The 17800-nt window shown below is 37.8% G+C and overlaps 1 protein-coding gene across 10 annotated transcripts in view; it reads left to right on the plus strand.

Annotated features, from left to right (window-relative positions):
• Nucleotides 1–17800, plus strand: part of Eya1 (EYA transcriptional coactivator and phosphatase 1) — a 315245-nt gene that overhangs the window by 193678 nt on the left and 103767 nt on the right. For 5 of the 10 annotated variants that reach the window (XM_058584407.1, XM_058584411.1, XM_058584410.1 and 2 more), the window contains 3 exons: nucleotides 6525–6594; nucleotides 6907–7052; nucleotides 10976–11113. In XM_058584407.1, coding sequence (XP_058440390.1) covers nucleotides 6525–6594; nucleotides 6907–7052; nucleotides 10976–11113 — 354 coding nt within the window. The remainder of the gene's footprint in view (nucleotides 1–6524; nucleotides 6595–6906; nucleotides 7053–10975; nucleotides 11114–17800) is intronic. The other 5 variants (XM_058584409.1, XM_058584408.1, XM_046460578.2 and 2 more) reach the window with 5 other exon arrangements.

The following is a 17800-nucleotide window of genomic DNA, read 5'->3' on the forward strand; positions in this document are numbered from 1 at the left end:
ATATGGAAGAGTTGGGTAGAGGATCAAATGGAAACAGGAGTGACTGGGGAAGAAGAAAAAGCATTGAATAGAAGTGAAGGAAGGGAAGAATGTCAAGGAAGCACTGTCTACATGACAGATTCATATGCAGCTTTTTTAAATGACATGAGAAAAGGTTAACTCTACAGTAAAAAGCAGATTACATGAGAATAACATAGGATAATCAGTTAAGTTTCAAAAGAAAGACATTTATGTGTATAGATGTGTGCCTCTGTATATGGGTACAAAAATTAACGGTGAAACTCTCTGGGTGGAAGAATAATTTGAATTTCATTCTTTATGATTTTTGGTTTTTTTCCCCCAAATATCTTTTTTTTACAATGCATGTGTGTAACATTTGTATTTTTCAAAAGTAACAATTTTTAAGTACAAGTTAAACATGTGCTACAAAGAGATAATTGATTTTTGAAAGTATATGAAGATAAAAGTATTGCATCACTGTTTCTCCTGATTTTGATAATGTGCTATGGTAAAGGAATTCCTTGTTTAAAGAAATAAAAACTGAAATATTTATGAGGACAGGGACATCATTTGGGTAACTCTCATATGTGCTGACATAGGTAGGGAGACATTGGTTGTTCATATGCTCCCAAGGCTCTGCAGGAAATGCAATTTGAAGTTCACTAATGGTAATGTGACTGTATTATTTACTTTGATAGATGATCTGGAGACATTCCCTTTGCTGTAGGTTATTCTGGTCCCAGGAAATTAAAATTAATATGGATTTCTGGATTATTATTTAAAATATTAAAGGAGTTTTAGGCCACACACACACATACACACACACATTTATATATTTATTTATTCATTTCTGGGAAACTCCCCCCAAATGTGAGATTTACATGTGTATATATTCACATAAACACAGTGTATTGAGTATAAAGCTTATATAATATAATGGTAGAGAATTTGGATGAAGGCTATCTGGGAAGTTTTCATATTATTCTTGTAACTTCTCTACAAGACTCAGATTAGGACAAAGTCAAAACAAATTAGAAGCATCTGTGGATGTAGCCTATGGCAGTTTTTGTGGACAGGGGGACTTTACTTTTCCTTTCCCCAACTTGATCACACATCCCGTTTTACACATCCCGTTTCTGTGTGCCCAACCGAGTTCCTAGTGTGTAGCAGGTGGTCATCAAGATTGCTGAGTGGGTGGGTGACTGGGAGAACAAGGTGAGGAAGAAAAAGAGATCTTTCAAGAGCATGGTGGTGAAAGGAGGGGAAGAAAAGTCAGTTTTGGTAGAGAAAGGGGTGACATTGAGAAGGTCAGGGAGGCTTTATGTTATAGACACAGAATTTATAGGTAATCGATGAAGGAAAGTCCCTGATGGGACAGCAATAGCTTCAACCCAAAACAGAGGTGGGTCAGCTTAGGAAAGGAAAAACTCCTTCACTGTGGAAGATGAAGTGGAAGGGAATGCAGAAGAATTTGAAGTGGAGGAGGGGCAATGTGCTGAGAGAACTCCTGTCTGATTCCTCTAAAAGTCTAGAGTCTGTAGTTAGTTCTCCATACTTCCCTTCCTTATCCTTCTTACTACTTTTCAAATTATGTTTTAGTATCTGCCTTCCTGCTAAGCTATAGCCTTATGAGAATAAAGATTCTGTATGGGTCTTATCCAACCTTATCATAGAAACGCTCAGTAAATGTCTGCTTAAGCAGATGAAAGAATTGGCCAATGTGCTTATAGCTTGAGACCATGGAACGGAGGAAAAAAAGGTCTGGATAATATATGAACTTAATTACTGAAGTAGGAGGCTGGATAGAAGACCTAGAAAGCTGAGAAAAGTGTTGGATGTACAACCCAGGGTAATGTTGGGGCTCATCTGGAGATGCAGCCAAATACTAAAGGTCTAGGAGGTGGATCATTCATGCAAGTGGGAAAGAGCTCTCAGGAACCTCAGAGAAAGAGTGTTTCTGCAGGAGAGCAGGAAACCAATGCTTGGAAGAAGCAATGAAGATATGTTTTCCAGGGTCTTTGTGATACCTAGAATCTGGGATAAAGTGCACCTTCTACTTGGAAAAGATATGCAGGAGAATCAAGGGCTTAGGAAACCAGCCTAGAGGGAGGTGGAGGGATAGTTTGGGCAAAATCTAGAAAGGGTCTTGCTTTCCACAGGTTGATTATCTGTGTCAAACGCGGTGTTAAGAATCAGGTGGGGAGTTGGGTCAAGGCATAGGAAGCACAAAGATCATGGAGGTATCTATACTTGTACAGTCTTTCACATTTTTTCTTCCTGCTTGCCTCCTTCCTTCCTTTTCTCCTGATGAGAAAAAAATACAAAAAACAAGGAATGTTAGGATGGCTGTGAATAGGGCTTTGGATTTATAAAAGAAAGAAATCTCTAAACCTCTAACTCCAAAATGATCTTTACCTCTGCGGTAACCATTCCTACTTTCTTGTCCATGATGGCTTAAAAATTTGTGTGCACCCAAAAATGCCCATCCCAACTGCTCTTGTGTCTTTAGAAATAAGACAGAAAAAGAAGAAATGGAGTCACTCTGATATTGGGAATAGTAACCCCGCCTCTGGCTCTTAAGGAATTATATTATTTCCAAAGCACTAAGGAGGCCTCAAGGGTGCCTGTGCTCCACGGAGTCCCTCAGGTATCCTGGTGTGGGGAGACTGGTTGGTTTTCTAGGCGTGTGGCTGACTTAAAAATTATAAGGTTGTTTATCATGTTTTTAAAGCATAATGATGTTTTGCTTATTCTTTACCAACAGAAAGCAATATTGTGATGATTTAAATTTTAAGAATCACAGGGATTGAAAATAATGTGCATACTCTAATATCTTTGCATGTCACTTTTGCCATTTTCCCAAAGTCTAAATGTGTTATAAAGTGGATAGGATGCTAGTCGATGATATTGATTACACAAAGTTGATGTCCAATGATATTAGAAAAAGGAAAATAGAAACAAGAATACTTCTGGAAGAGGAAAAAAATATGAATGATATATACAGTTGTAAGATTTTTAATAGGTCATAAAAAGACACAACTCTGTGGGTCCTAATCATTAAGTCAGCAGTTCTTTGTCAAATACCTGCTATATGTGGGAATATAGCAGTGAGATGGTGGACAGGTCCCAGCCTTCATGGAGCTCGTATTCCATGGGAGAGCCAGATAATACATAGGTGAGTGGTGAGTCTTACGTGCCTAACTCAGCCTCTGAAAAGTACTATGAAAAAAATGAAAACTCATCAAAGAATATAGTGGAAGGGTGGATGGAGAATTCTTAGAGAGGAGGTCTCCAAGAAGGAGGCATCAGAACAGAGATTTTGGTGAAGTGAGGGAGGTTGTAGGGAGTTGAAGGTAAGCTGGGTTGTGACAGATCTAATTCCTGTTGTGAAGGAGATCACTGTTTGTTACATGGAAAAGGCATTGTGGGATGAAGGATGGAAAAGTCCAGGTGGAAACAGGGAGACGGGTATTTCCCTGGCCAGGAAAATGATGTCTGTGTTAGCTCGTGTTAGCTGTATTAGCTCCTAGAAGAGTCGCTAGAGGCAGGATTAAATGTTCCAGGATTTTGTTAGGGGAAAGAAGTAGAGGAGAAAGGGAAGAAAGGCAGGTTAGGTTAATTGACAGTCTCATGACCTATGAGCAAGGCCATCAGCAGAGTAGCAGGTCTTCCAGGAACAGGCTGCCTTACTATCCCCAGCATTGTTATTGGCCAGGAGAAGCCCTTCCCCGTGTGGCCTCCCTGAATTTATATAGATGGATTTCAGAGCTCAGTGGCTGGGCGTTTGGTCAGTTATACACCCTACAGCAGGAGACTTGAGAGGTGCCTTTTCTGGTTGCCACAGTGTTTGCCACAGTGTTGGAGATTGGAATGGGTGGTAGATGAATCAAAGTGAGAAGTTGTCAGATTCAGAGTATTTTTTGGAGAGAGAGCCAACAGGACTTAATGATGAAGGAGTATATGAATGTGAGGGAAAGAGAAGGATGAAGACCTACTTCTAGACTTTTTTTTTATTTTTTGGTATTGGGTATTAAACTTGGGGCACTCAACCACTGAACCACATCCCCCACCCTATTTTGTATTTTATTTAGAGACAGGTCTCACTGAGGTGCTTAGTGCCTTTCCGTTGCTGAGGCTGGCTTTGAACTCTCTATATAAAACGGGAGTAAGAAAGGCTGTTTGTAAGCATTTTGCTGAGCAGATGGTGATGTTATCCTTTAGACTTAAAAAAAAAATAGAAGGAAGGGCAAATTTTGGGCAAAGGTAATAGGGATCTGAGAAAATTAGCATTTATAAGCACAAATCCTGTATGAATGATTTTAGGTCAATTATTTTATTTAGTCTTCATAACAATCCTAGCAGGTATAGGTGGCATTATAGCCATTATTTTTTATGAAGGCATACTGAGGCTTAGAGGGAATAACCTCAGAGCTTATATGAGTTAGGCTTTGAATCTGGGCTGAAATTAAATTCTGATTCCAGAACATGTTCTTAACTACAATAATCTGCAGCCTCTCAAATCTCTCTTCTCATTTATGCACATATACTCTGCCTATGCTGTAAATCCAAGCTTCATAGAATTTCTATTACTCTATTAATACACTCGATTATCTTCTATCATTTGTTTTTTAATTGTTGGGTGCATCCTATTGAGTTTGTGAACATTTCTTAAATCATGGCCCATAATTTGAAAGACATAGGTAGAGCTAGAAGAGAATCGAAGGTTTTTCTTGGCTTCCACCATGGTGTGGCATTGCATTAAATTATTTTCGAGCAATTGTTTTAACTATGATTGTCCAGGGAAGATATTACTCCTCCAACAACCCGCTGGATAAATCCACTTTGCCCTTGGCCCCTTTTCAGGCTTAGAAAGGAGGAATAAAAGGAGCTGCAGTCAGATACCTGGGCAAGTGGTAGTCCTTGTAGTCCAAGTGTTTCCTCACTAATCCCTCCCTTTTATAAACAGCAGTATTTCACTAATCCTCCCACAGCTACTTGTGCGTCAGCCTTCCCACAGAGCAAGGGCAGAACTTGTCTTTGCATGTTTGCTCTGCAGCATCTTGTATAGTGCCTGGAACTGAGTCTTGACTCAATGTGTGCCAGAAGACCAAGGTTGGGGGAAGAGGCTGGCTGGACTCTCCTTCCATCTCTGCAATATAGATTTGCTCTGTCTCTGCCAAATTGACAGCCAGATGGTAGAGGTCTGGCAGCTGGAAAGAGTAGGATTGATCTAGATCTGTCCTATTGTCCCTAGGTTAGGCCTTGTTTGTTTTGCTTGGGAGGGATTATTTATAGATATTGAGATTCTACTCCAACTCTACTACTGTCCCCTTAAACACAAGCTGGAAAATTAAATGTGAGAGCCATAAATGCACTGATGTGACAACATGAAAAATACATAAAACTTTAACTACATGGGATTTTATGAAGGAGTTTCACTGTAGAATACAGTTAATAAATAATAAGTGACTCTGAAGACAGTGACTATTAGTGGAAGAAGGAAATAATCATGTTTGTATTATAATAATTGCACTCAAAGAATATCTGTGTTAGCCAGGTAAAGACTAGGTAGTTTTAGGGGAGAAAAGTATGTATACATACATAAATGTAAATATGTGTGCATGATTTCATATGGATACACATATACACAACTGTAATTATATCTGTAGATTGTTCTTACTTGCAACCGAAAGGGCTGAGAATTTCTATTTTATGGGCTTGTGTTAGTTAAAATGGATTTTGCTTCTTTAATTCAGAATGGGTATGAAAACATTTAAAGGTTCAGTGCACTTTGGAAATACATTGATTCAAGTAAATCTGATTAAAAGAAATTAGGTTCTGCTCGAATGCTTAAATACCTCTTTAAGGAAAGAAAAAGAAGAAAAGTTTTTTGCTTGAACATTCAAGTTGAACACATATATCTAGAAGACAAAAAAAAAAACACCCGGATCAGCACAAGAAAATACAGGCTTAGCCTGCAACTTGAGAAATTTAAAATAGTTATAGGAATGCATTTTTACTAAAAAACATTGCTAAACCAATGCAGGCAAATGAAGATCTATCCTATTTCTACTCACCTGAGAGAAGATTATACCATGTTTCTTGGTAATTCAGGCTCAGGTTTGTGTGTTCCCATTGAGCACAGACAATAGACCTTTTGCTTTCCTGCCCAACCCCGCAATTCAGCTTGGTACCTCCCCTTCCAAAGAGTGGCCAGGACTCCCCGTACCATTAAAGTATTCCCCCCTGTGAGAACCATCACAGCATACTGATGGGTATTTGAGACTGTGACTATGTTTCTAAGAGTTCAATTAAAATGAGTCACTTAACATCAGTTCTTATGGTGACCTTTTTATACTTTAACTTCCTGTTAGACATACCCATGTGAAATTGCCATTTCTGCAGGAAACAAAGGTCCACTATCTGACATTTCATGTTGTAAAGCCATAATTCAAAATATATCAATGTTTTCTGTGTACTTTCTATTTTCTCTTGGATTATTTTGCATTTTTTTTCCCTCTCAGCAATCGGGAGCAGCAGCTTCAGCCCAAGACCAACTCACCAGTTCTCTCCACCACAGATCTATCCTTCCAAGTAAGATGTATTTTCTCTTAATCAATAAATAACTTTTCTGAGTAGACTTTTTAATCTCATTTCAAGTCATATCTGTGCCCATGTTACATCTTAATTGAAATGAAAAGTGTGTTTCATGGAAGCTTAAATATATTTATGCAAATTTATTTTTGAGCATCACTGAAGTATTTCAGTGCTTAGGCTATTATATTTGAAATGGTTCTTTAAGATACATGCTTTAACTGGAATTTGTGATGTGGTTGTTAATTGGTTACCTTGCATGTTTCCATCTAATGCATGGGCTTTCTATTTTCTGTCATTTCTGACAAATAGCAGACCATACCCACATATTCTCCCTACCCCTTCCTCACAAACTATGGCTGCATATGGGCAAACACAGTTTACCACAGGAATGCAGCAAGCTACAGCCTACACCACGTACCCACAGCCAGGACAGCCTTACGGAATTTCCTCTTATGGTGAGTAGACCTGCCATTGTTGTCATGGTGGTTACTAGTGGGCATTCTTGTGTTTTTGAGAGGTACTTAAAGATTGTCAATCATGGGCCAGTTTAGAAAGTGTCATCCCTTTTGGTGTCTCAATTCTTAATACAGTGGTTTCTAGTGAGCATGGTAAGAACTAGTGACTTCTTATCTTGAGGTCAGAGGTGGTGAACAGATTGTGGGGCTCAATATGCCCTCTTGCTTGCCTTTTCCTGCAATGATATCTCAGCTCTGAATTTGTCATCTGAGCACTTGGCTCTGGAATCCAAAGTATTTTTGTGCATATTTGTGATAAAACTTCTGAGAATGAAGTCCTTTTGGGGTAAAGATCCATTTCCTATTTATCAGATGTCTACCTACCATTAGGGAAGTACACAAGGAATTCAACAAACTCTTGCTCTAAACATGGGGGGTGGTTGAGTTATCAAATTCCAGCATTATCAACCCTTATGAAAAGGGATCTATGTATCACCTCCTGGACTGCACTTTGAAGAGGCAAATCAGGAAGCACTTAAAATTCACGTGGTCATTTGTTCCTTCCCACCTGGAGATTATCTTTATCTTGGTGTAATTTAACTCAATTGTTACAGGGTCAACACCTGTAAATTAAAAATAAATCCAGCCAAATCCCAAAGTTCAACTTAAAAAAGCCTTCAAATTTTAAAATACCTTTTCTTCCGTTGGGTTGCAACTGCAATTTTAGACAAATTGAATACAAATATATGAATTTTTGCATTTTAGTGAGAGAAAAATAAACTGGTGATCTAGAAAAAGTACATGGATGTTAGGGAGAGGACTAGAAGAATAATTAATTTTGTTCTTGTTAAATTTTATATGTACACACACATATAAAACATATATCAAACATAGATACATTCAATTGAAATATATATATGTGTGTGTGTGTGTGTATATATATATATATATATATATCTCCATCCATCCATCCATTATTCTGATTACAATTCTTCTGGTATTGTTGTTTTGTAATATTTTTTCCTGTAGTATACTGAAAGAACCACTGCTCTTTTAAAGCATTTTATTTATAATTAGGAAGCAATTTACTTTATTCCTTTTAATTCTCTTTACCTTAAATTGACCATATATAAATTTCTTATAAAATATAGACAAATAAAAGTCTAAATAATGTGTAACTTCAGCTTTTTGTAGTTTTATTTCAAAACTATCAGAGATAAATGTTATTTAGTTTGGTGTTTTTAAAACAGACTCCAGAAGCAGCCTTAAGGTAGACTTTCTAAAATTATCTTTCATTTTCATAACTTTTTCTCTAAAGTTTCTCACAATAACATTAAATATAGATCACATTTATCTATAATTTTCTTTTAAATTGCTCTTGGGATAAAAGGAAAAAAAAGGTCTGTGATTTGAATTGTACAGCTTTTATTCTGTGATAAGAGTCAAGGGAATCTCCAGTTGATGTGTCCAACCTTTATAAGGTGATTATTTGAAGGGCTAGTGTACTTTCAGCACCCACATTACTGTCTGCCGACCAGTATTGCCTTGGGAAGTCTTCCTGTCACTGCTTCTGCCAGCCTCCAACTTCCTCTCTCCTTTCTCCTCCCCATGCAGCTGGGCTAGGGGCTGGGCATCCTTCTTTGCCAATTTCCAGGCTGTGGGGTAGGATCTACTTAAGTTCTAAAACATTAATGAATGGTCCTTGTGGTCTGAGAGTTATTTCAGGAGAGTGAAAGGAGCCCAGGGTGAGATGAGAAGAGAATCAAAACTAGCAGAGTGAGGATGGGGATTCTAATGAGAGTGCAGATGGGAGAAGATGAGAAGAAGGCTCAGTTTTAAGAGCTTTGGTGGCAGAGATTTGCATGGTTTATCAATCTCCTAGGCAGAGTTCTCAGTCCTACCCTTTCCCCACCCCCACCCCCATCTTTTATTCATTTTGGTCCTTGAGTGCAAGGAGGCTGATCTGAATTTTGTGACCCACAGATTCTCTTTGTCTTGGGCTGGGGCATTGAACAATATGGCAGGCAGCCTTCTCCCACTTGGCTTATTCATGAAGAAGAACGCATAGTTCAGGGTTTTCTCTGCTGCCTCTCAAAGTCCAAATAATTTTTTTTTTTTTTTTTTTGGTACTGGGGATTGAACCCAGGGCCTTATGCATGCTATATAAGCTCTCTACCAAATGAGCTATACCCCCTCCCTACCATGAGCTATACCCCCAGCCCTAGGTCCAGATAATCTTAAAATTTTGACTTTCTCTAAGGATCTGTACCCCTATATTTATTAGATAAACATGTTAAGAAGAACCCACAAAATACAGGCATATCTTTTCATAGTGAAAATAATAAATCAGTTGGGAAGAACACTTAATTCTGTTGTTGGCCAGATCTGCTTAGAGTCTAGCAGGGAAATGAGTTGGAGGGTGTAAGTTACATAAGTCTGGGTGACTGAGGGTGTTTTCGACCTCTTCCTGCTTTTCCATAGCTGTTCTGATCACAAAGATTTCCATCCTGAACCTCCAGGCCAGAAACAGATCAGGAGGGTCTCAAGTAGAGAGAAGGGGGAAATCCCTACTGGTGACATCATGGAAAGAAAGGGAGTTTCTACAGCCATTAAGCCACCTGTGTTGGACAGGTGCTTTTCCCAGGGATCATTTACATGTATGAGTTATTCATTGGTTTGGAATTGCTTATACAGGGAAAAAAATCACATTTTTAAGAAATGTTAAGGTTGTGCTAAGCCTTAAATGTTAAGGTCATTATGAAGTACTCAGAGGTACTCCAGGAATTAGAGTAGGCACCCTCAGCCAAGAGTTAGATTCTTCCACTGCCTTCGGACAATTACCGAACTCCGTTCTGCTGATGAAATTCCCCTAAAATGGAAATAAATTGTAAGACTACTGTGTATTCTAGATCCTAAAGATATCATTTATCTTAAGTGCAAAGTAAAATTATTTAAAAATGTGACTTCTCTTGGCAGGAATGTTCCTCTTCTCCCTCTGTGGGAATTTAGGACAGTTGTTAACTTTCATGACTGTCTTTAATTATGATTCAGAGCCTAGCCCTAAACCTCAGTGCTGCCAAGCCCTGAGATGAGAGTGCCAGCCTGGTGCTGTGGGAAGTATTTGGAGGCCACAAATACATTATTTTTATAACACTATATGAAAATGTAAATTTGTTTTTATGTAATTATGTAAAAAAATTAAGTGTACTTTACACTTGAAACAATTGTATTTGAATATTTGAAAATGAACAAAGAGTGAAGTCCTGGTCAACTTCACTGTGTTTATAAATCACTCTGCTGTTTTAGAGGATTCAGTTCTTTGGTTCTCTGCTTCTTCACTTTCTACTTGCTTTTTAGTGGGGTCTACATACTCAGGAGAAGGTTTTCACTCCTGCTGCTTAGTTTTATGCCCAGCATTGATTGCTTCCTCTGACTTCAAAATGAGTTGTGCATTAGCATCACCTTTATGGTAGAATAAGTAAGAGAAAAAAGAAAGAAAGGGGGAAAAAACCCGCTATGAATCACTTTTTAGGAAAAGAAGAAAAAAAAAAAGATTTTGACTTAACATAGTAAATTTGAACTAGTCTATCATTTAATTATAGCTATTTCTTGTCTATGAAAGAGATGATGATCAACTTCTACGAAAAAAGAATATAGAAATGATATTCCTGTAGTTATAGAAAATCAGATGCAGGAAAATGAGATCCATGTGAACAGGCATTCAAGCCTTCAAGTCGGTTATAATCCTAAGATTTTTAAGAATTGAATTTGTTCTTTATGGTTTTGTTGTAAGCACATATACCATTTATTACTGAGATAAGATGGGAAAGGATTTGTGACTACATGGTTGTGGGAGTGTGTTTTTGTGTATTTACCAGCTTCGGAAAATGAACAGATCGATAAGCTGTCACTAACTGATTTAGGTGCATTGTGGGCAGGCATCAAGACTGAAGGAGGATTGTCACAGTCTCAGTCACCTGGACAGACGGGATTCCTCAGCTATGGCACAGGCTTTGGTACCCCGCAACCCGGACAGGCCCCGTACAGCTACCAGATGCAAGGTCTGTATACATCCTGACGCTGCTGCTTCCCTTCACCCCATAGCTTATGGCTAATGTCTACAGCAGAATCTGAGGTGCCAGGTAGATAGGGGAGGATGATGGCAAGTGGACTCAGCTCAGAGGTTGGACACCCACTTCTAGTTTGCATCTTCATTTACCTGTTCTCTGGGCCCAAATTTCCATATTCATATCATCAAGTGGTTAGACTAAATGATCTTCAAGGTTCTTTGAAAAGCTCAAAAAAAATTTTAATGAAGTTTTCTGCCTTTGTCTTAGAACTTCTAACAATAATAAAAAAAAATGAAAATTAAAAAAAAAAAAAGGTCAGCCATGTAAGAGGTTGTGGTGTGATGTATGCTAAAACTCCTGCGTTTGATATTATCTACCAATTTTTCGGAAAGGGCTGTGTTTCTTCATTTTCGCAATGGGGGAAGAGATTAGGGAGGCAGCAATTATAACTCTAGAAACTGTATGTAATATGTGTTGACTTAATCATCTACCAAAGACCAGGAGGTCACATTTATGTCTGAGAGATCATGTGATATTGTCTTTCTCCACCTGTCTTTTTTTTACTTAACACATGATCTCCCTTTCTATCCATGATGTTGCAAATGACAGTTTCATTCTTTTCTATGTCTGAATAGTATTCCATTATGTATATGTGCCACATTTTCTTCATCCATTTTCTATAGCTGGTAGACAGATAAGTTGTTTCCATTTCTTGGCTATTGTAAATAGGGCTGCAGTGAACATGGGAGCATAGACGTCACTTCTATGTACTGATTTCAGTTCCTTTGGGTATTTATCCAGTAGTGGGATTGCTGGATTGTATGATAGCTCTATTTTTAATAGTTTTTGAAAAATATTCATATTCTTCTTTACAAAGGCTATATATACTAATTTCCATTCTCACCAATAGTGTGCAAGGATTCCCTTTTCTCAATGTCCTCATCAGTACATGTAATCTTTAGTCTTTTGCTAATACCTATCTGGGGTGAGGTGATACTTCATAGTGGTTTTAATTTGCATATCCCTGATGATTAGTGATGTTGAACACTTTTTCATGTCATTTTCCATGGTCACTTTTTATACTGTTTTATACATTTATTTTCAGTTTACCAATTTAAAATGAATTTTTTTTCAGGTTTTTTCATTGCACAGTAAGCTAGAGTTTTATTGGGCAAGATCCATTAAACTTTTCACATTTGGTTTTGCCTTTGGTAGGAGAAGGTCTGCATTACAAATTTTGATATTTTTCAGTGGTTATAAAATAAAACTGTCTTATAACAGATAGCATCCTTCTGACAATAAATGCTATCTATGTGCCAGATTCTAAAACTTTTAAGCTGCCTTGGAAAAGAACTCTATTTCTATACATGCTGAATATCAATTGAGTGAAGGCTAAAAAGAACAGTGATGGAGAGATTTTGTTAATGAATTTAACAGTCCTGGGCTCTAGTAGTGAAAGGGATCATGAGGCAGACAAGGTATTTTTTCTCATAGAACTTTCATGATTGTCAAGAACAAAGATAGTAAGTAAGCAATCAAATAAATTATACCACTGTAGATTCTCCCAGGAGCTAAGGCGGAAACAGGACACCATAGTAGGTCTCCGTTGTCCCCTAGGCATCTAGGCCTCCTATAGGAGAAATGATCCTAATGTTAAGAATAAGGTAGATGAAGGTGCCCTCCATGAGCAGAGGTACCCAATGGCTGATCCCTGGGCCTGAGCCCATCTGCAGCCCGTGGTTATCAGTTCACCAGGAACTAAATGCAGAAATTGAGAGTTGGCATTTAAAATTTTCAGTTAGTTGATAGTAAATTTTTTATTTGTTAAACCAAATAATTTTTTTAAAGTGGGATTTGTATTCTATCTTTTAGATTTCATCCTTTTAGTTATGTATTGTACTTCACTCCATTATCAATTCATAAAGGATTGTGGGGTGGGGGGAGAAAACCAATCCTTATGTGAGATAGTTTGATAAGTACATTTCTCTGAAATGCTTGAGACCAGAAATGTTTTGGATTTCAGATTTGGGGGGAATATTTGCATATGCATAATGAGATATCATAGGGCCAGCACCCAAGTCTAAATATGAAACTTGTTGTTTCATATACACCTTCTATGAATAGGCTGAGGGTAATTTTATTTAATCGTTTTAGCAACCTGTGTTTTGATTGTGACCCATCATATAAGATTAGATAAGGAATTTTCCATTTGTGTCAGGTTGGCACTCAAAAAGGTATTTTGGACCTTATTAGATTTCAGATTTTCGGATTAGGGATGCTCAACCTGTATTGTACTTAAGAGTTACTTTTTAATCTAACTCATTTCCAGATTAAAGGCTTATATAGCCAAGATGGTTCATTCAAGAACTGACCAGCTATCAGAATATATAGCACAGTGCTAGAATAGAATAGATATGAAAGAGGGAAAAAGAAACTGAATTTGGAAGGGAAAAAAATCTGTTTTTAAAAAGAAATAAGGACATGTGTAGCAAATGAGGCATTGATTTTATACTTATAGGTTTTGTTGCATCTGGGCTTATTAAATAGTGCATTAAAACATTTTGTGGGTTTGTGTGTGTGTGTGTGTGTGTGTGTGCATTCTCTATATGAATGATCTTTCCAGTGGGATTTTAAAACTCATTTTTCATAACTGAGGTATTATTTTATATGGATATTTCTAAGATGGTTTATTCATTCAATTTGGGATTACTGGATATAATGACTTCTGCATATCAAGCCAGAGGATAATATGCTATTCAGCTTGAAACTTATCTTGCCTATATGACGATAGATAATTGTATACAATATGCTGCAGAATGCCTGTGGTCAGATTTGGGTATGCAATGAAATTATAATTAATATGTACTTTTAAATGAATTGTGAAAAATACTTTGCCATTATTCAGTGATTTTGTGTGTTTCATTCTGGGAGTCTGTAGGCCTTGGAGCATCTTTTAAATACATGTTTTTTCAATACAGAAATTCCTATAAGGTCTAAAATTATTTTCAAATGTCCTCCAGTTCCATTAAGCCTGAATGAATAACAGTGATTTGTGCGTACAGCTAGTATCCTAGATGACAGCATATATATTTCAATGATCTGGGGTATTTTTGCCTAACTTTTTCTCCAGGAAGGTCTTTAAAACATAAGGTATGATGATTAGTTCCTTGGAGATTTAGCTGCTAAGATTTAATAGTAATAGAATTTTATAATAAAAGGAGAAACACTCTAGTAGCGCGGGTGACTCAAGCTGCAGTGTGATGTGTAATCCTCCCTGTGTGACATGCTGATTGATTTAAAGCAAGCATGTGATGATGACCTTTTTGCTGTCAGACTTAAAGGGACTGGACTGAAGACTCAGAAGCCTTGTGCCCTGGCTAACAGTAGAGCTCTGCAGCTTGAATGCAGGTCAGGGGCTCTGCCTTTGCCTTCTGTGGCTCTCCAGCCCGAGACCTGACTTCTTCACCTCTCCACTTCTCATCTCACCTAGAGGGATGATACCTACTGCCACTGTTCAGTGTTGGGCTGAATTGAGATTTATCTTTGTAAATCAATCTGACCAACACATGGTGCGTAGTAAGAACTCAGATAGTTGTTTTCATTCTTACTTCTTTCATTGTGGTGATGACATGGTTACTACTACTATTAAATATTATAGTCCAACTTTCTGGGATAACTTCAGATTAGGAAGCATCACCTCCTTCCCATTTGCCGATGAATGGGGATGTGTGTGTGAGTGTATTTACATACATGTATATGATATATTATAATTTTAAAGTATAGAGTAAAAATAAAAAATATATATTTTAAAAAATTACCAATAAAGAGACCTTAAAGAACCCCATAACAAAATAAGCACAGGGGGAAAAGAAAGCAAATCAAAAGAATAAAGAGCTGGATCTAACTAAAAGTAATTTTCTGCCATGGAAAGAAAATTGCTGTCAACAAAGGTCAGGCTTTTTGTACACGATACAAAAAAAAAAGAAAAAAAAAGAAGGGTCGAAATAAGAGGAAGCAGCCAAGGGCACAAAGAAGAAAATCAAAAGAGAAGGCTGCACTGGCAAGAGTGGTGATGGGGTGTTGATGGGTGGGAACGGTGGGGACACAGAGGAGCCATTGAGGGAGAAGTAACTCGGCTCTGCACTATGGGAAAGAAAGAGCATCAGCCACATCCCCGTGATGCAGTCATTTCTGCGGTCACCTGTCTACTTTGAGTGCAAGAGAAAGACAAGGCAATTGCAGTTTAAACATCAAACTGTTTAGAAGATTAGGGAAGAAGATGGAGGGAATGTGAAGCTCTGCTCTGTGGAGGGGCACAACTCCAATTCACAAACAGCAAAATAACAGCAGACATTTGCTGAATACTTTTTATAAGCCAGAGGTCGTTTTAATTATTTCACAAATATCTCATTTCATCTTCACAACTCTGAACAATGACTTAAAGCATATGAACCTGAAAATACTGAAGAATGCATAGAAGTGGTGATTCGTTGAGTTTGTATCATATTCGTGATTATACAGGATGGCCACTCAAAATCAAGCTGGGGAACGGTGTCACTTGATCAATTCTGCCAAGCTGTATATACACCCAAGTACAGTAGCTCTTACAGCATAGAAGATACAAATGTGATTGCATGTGGTGTTTACTTGTTCTGAAGATCAGACTTTGTTCAATAATATTGAGACACTGCATTGTACACTGGCTATAGAACTAAGAAAAGACATATCCTCATTTTGTCCAGATGATCCTTTTGGACCCTTCTTCTCCAATAGTCAATACTTCTGTTGTGGGAGACAAGTTTCTGTGAAACTGGTACATGCCACTTTAAACCAAACAAAGATCAGGTTTGCATGCACTAACCCTAAAATCCCATGAAATAAAACCCCAGTGATTAGGAAATCTGATTGTTTTCACCTTTGCTGTGCAAGATCACTGGAAAATTCTATTTCTGCTCTAATTATTTTGTATATCCAGTGGAAGATTAGAAATTGAAGTTCAACTGAGAAAAATAAAAATGTTCCTGTTGACCCTGAAGAAGTGAAACTATTTTTGACCTCACCTTGTTCCCCAGTATTTTCCTTCGCATTTCTGGGAGAAGATCTGTTATGGTCTGAGCAGCTTTTTTCCCCACATACCCTTGGTAGACCTTTTGTAGATAAGCTACCCAAAGGGATGGGAATGGAGGGACAGGGTATTTATAGACCCCTCAGTCAGTTGTGCAGAAAACACTGTGTTAGTCAGCTTTTTGTTGCTGTCACAAGAATTCCTGACTACAACAATTTAGAGGTGGAAAGATTTATTTTGGCTCAGGGTTTCAGAAGATTCAGTTCATGGTCATTTGGCTCTAAGGCAGAAACAAGGTGGAAGGGCATGAGAGAGGAAATCTGCTCAGGTCATGACAGCCAGGAAGCAGAGGAATGGGGGCTGGGAACAAGGTATGGTCCCTAAAGGCATGCTCCCAGTGACCTACTTTCTTCAACTATACCCTACTGCCCAGTAATTCACCCAGCTATCAACAGATTAATCCATTTGATGGATTAATCCATTGATGAGATAGGAGCCTATTTGATTGAATCATTGCCTAAAAGCCCCACCTGTGAACTTGCTGCATTGGAAACCAGACTTCCAACACATGAGCTTTAGGGGAACATTGCTTATCCAAACAGTAGCACACAGTTGTTTTAATGCTGCTCACTACTCAAAGGCACTGGCAGCAGAATTAAAGCGGGTGTGCATGTGTGCTGTGCACTTGCATGCCTACACAAACATGCATCTGTGTATACACAAGGGAAGAAAACCACTTAGGAGGAACTTAGCCTCTGATTTACCGACTCATTTCAAGGACTGTCTGCTCAGTGTCTCATAAACAGTGTTTATTCTCTTTTCATGTACAAGAGACAACTAACTTGAAATCAAGCTTTAGTTACAATTTTCTTTTCAGAAACACAGATGTTTTTAGAAGAGCAAATACACATTCAAATGAGAATGCAGGTTATCTCAAAAGGGAGACATCTTTTGGGAAGACATTCAAGGAAGAATATAGACCATCTCCAGTGGAAGAGAGACAGCCTAGTAACAATTTTTTTTAAAAAAAATACAAGTTCTGAAACTATCACTAGCATCACTATCCACTTAAACCCCATCTACCACATAGACTGGTAGTTCCATCTAGCACAGAAAGCACCAAACTCTTTTCATAATGATGGTTCTGAGCCATGTGAGGAAAATGAAATTTTGCTTAGCAGTCTGTTGGAGGCAAGGAAGTATGTGCATTTGCAAAAAGTCTTCACACACACACACTGACACAATTATAATTAAGCCATGTCACTTAATGGTTAAGGCTCAGCTTTGAGGAAAATCGAGCTTTTCATAATTTTATCAATTCTAGGCTGTTGAAGGTAGCGATCATCTTTCTACTTTTATCTCCAGTATTTAGTATTTCTGTGTTTAAAATATACAAATGTTTGTTAACAGTGGAGCAATCTGTAACTCAATGAAAACTAGAAATGAAGAATCCACAACGACTCTTGTAATCTTCATTTGAGAAAATGAATTTTGAATTTTGCACAATAAAAATTTCAGATAATTTTTTGAGATAATATATTCAAAGTAATCTTCCTGTGTTGCTATTAGGAGAACTGGCTATAGGCATCTCAGAGCCATCACATGGAGGTACA

This window comes from Marmota monax, unplaced genomic scaffold, assembly GCF_021218885.2.
Source record: "Marmota monax isolate L192 unplaced genomic scaffold, Marmota_monax_Labrador192_F-V1.1 WCK01_AAM20220418_F8-fsc00063, whole genome shotgun sequence".
Lineage (NCBI taxonomy): Eukaryota > Metazoa > Chordata > Mammalia > Rodentia > Sciuridae > Marmota > Marmota monax.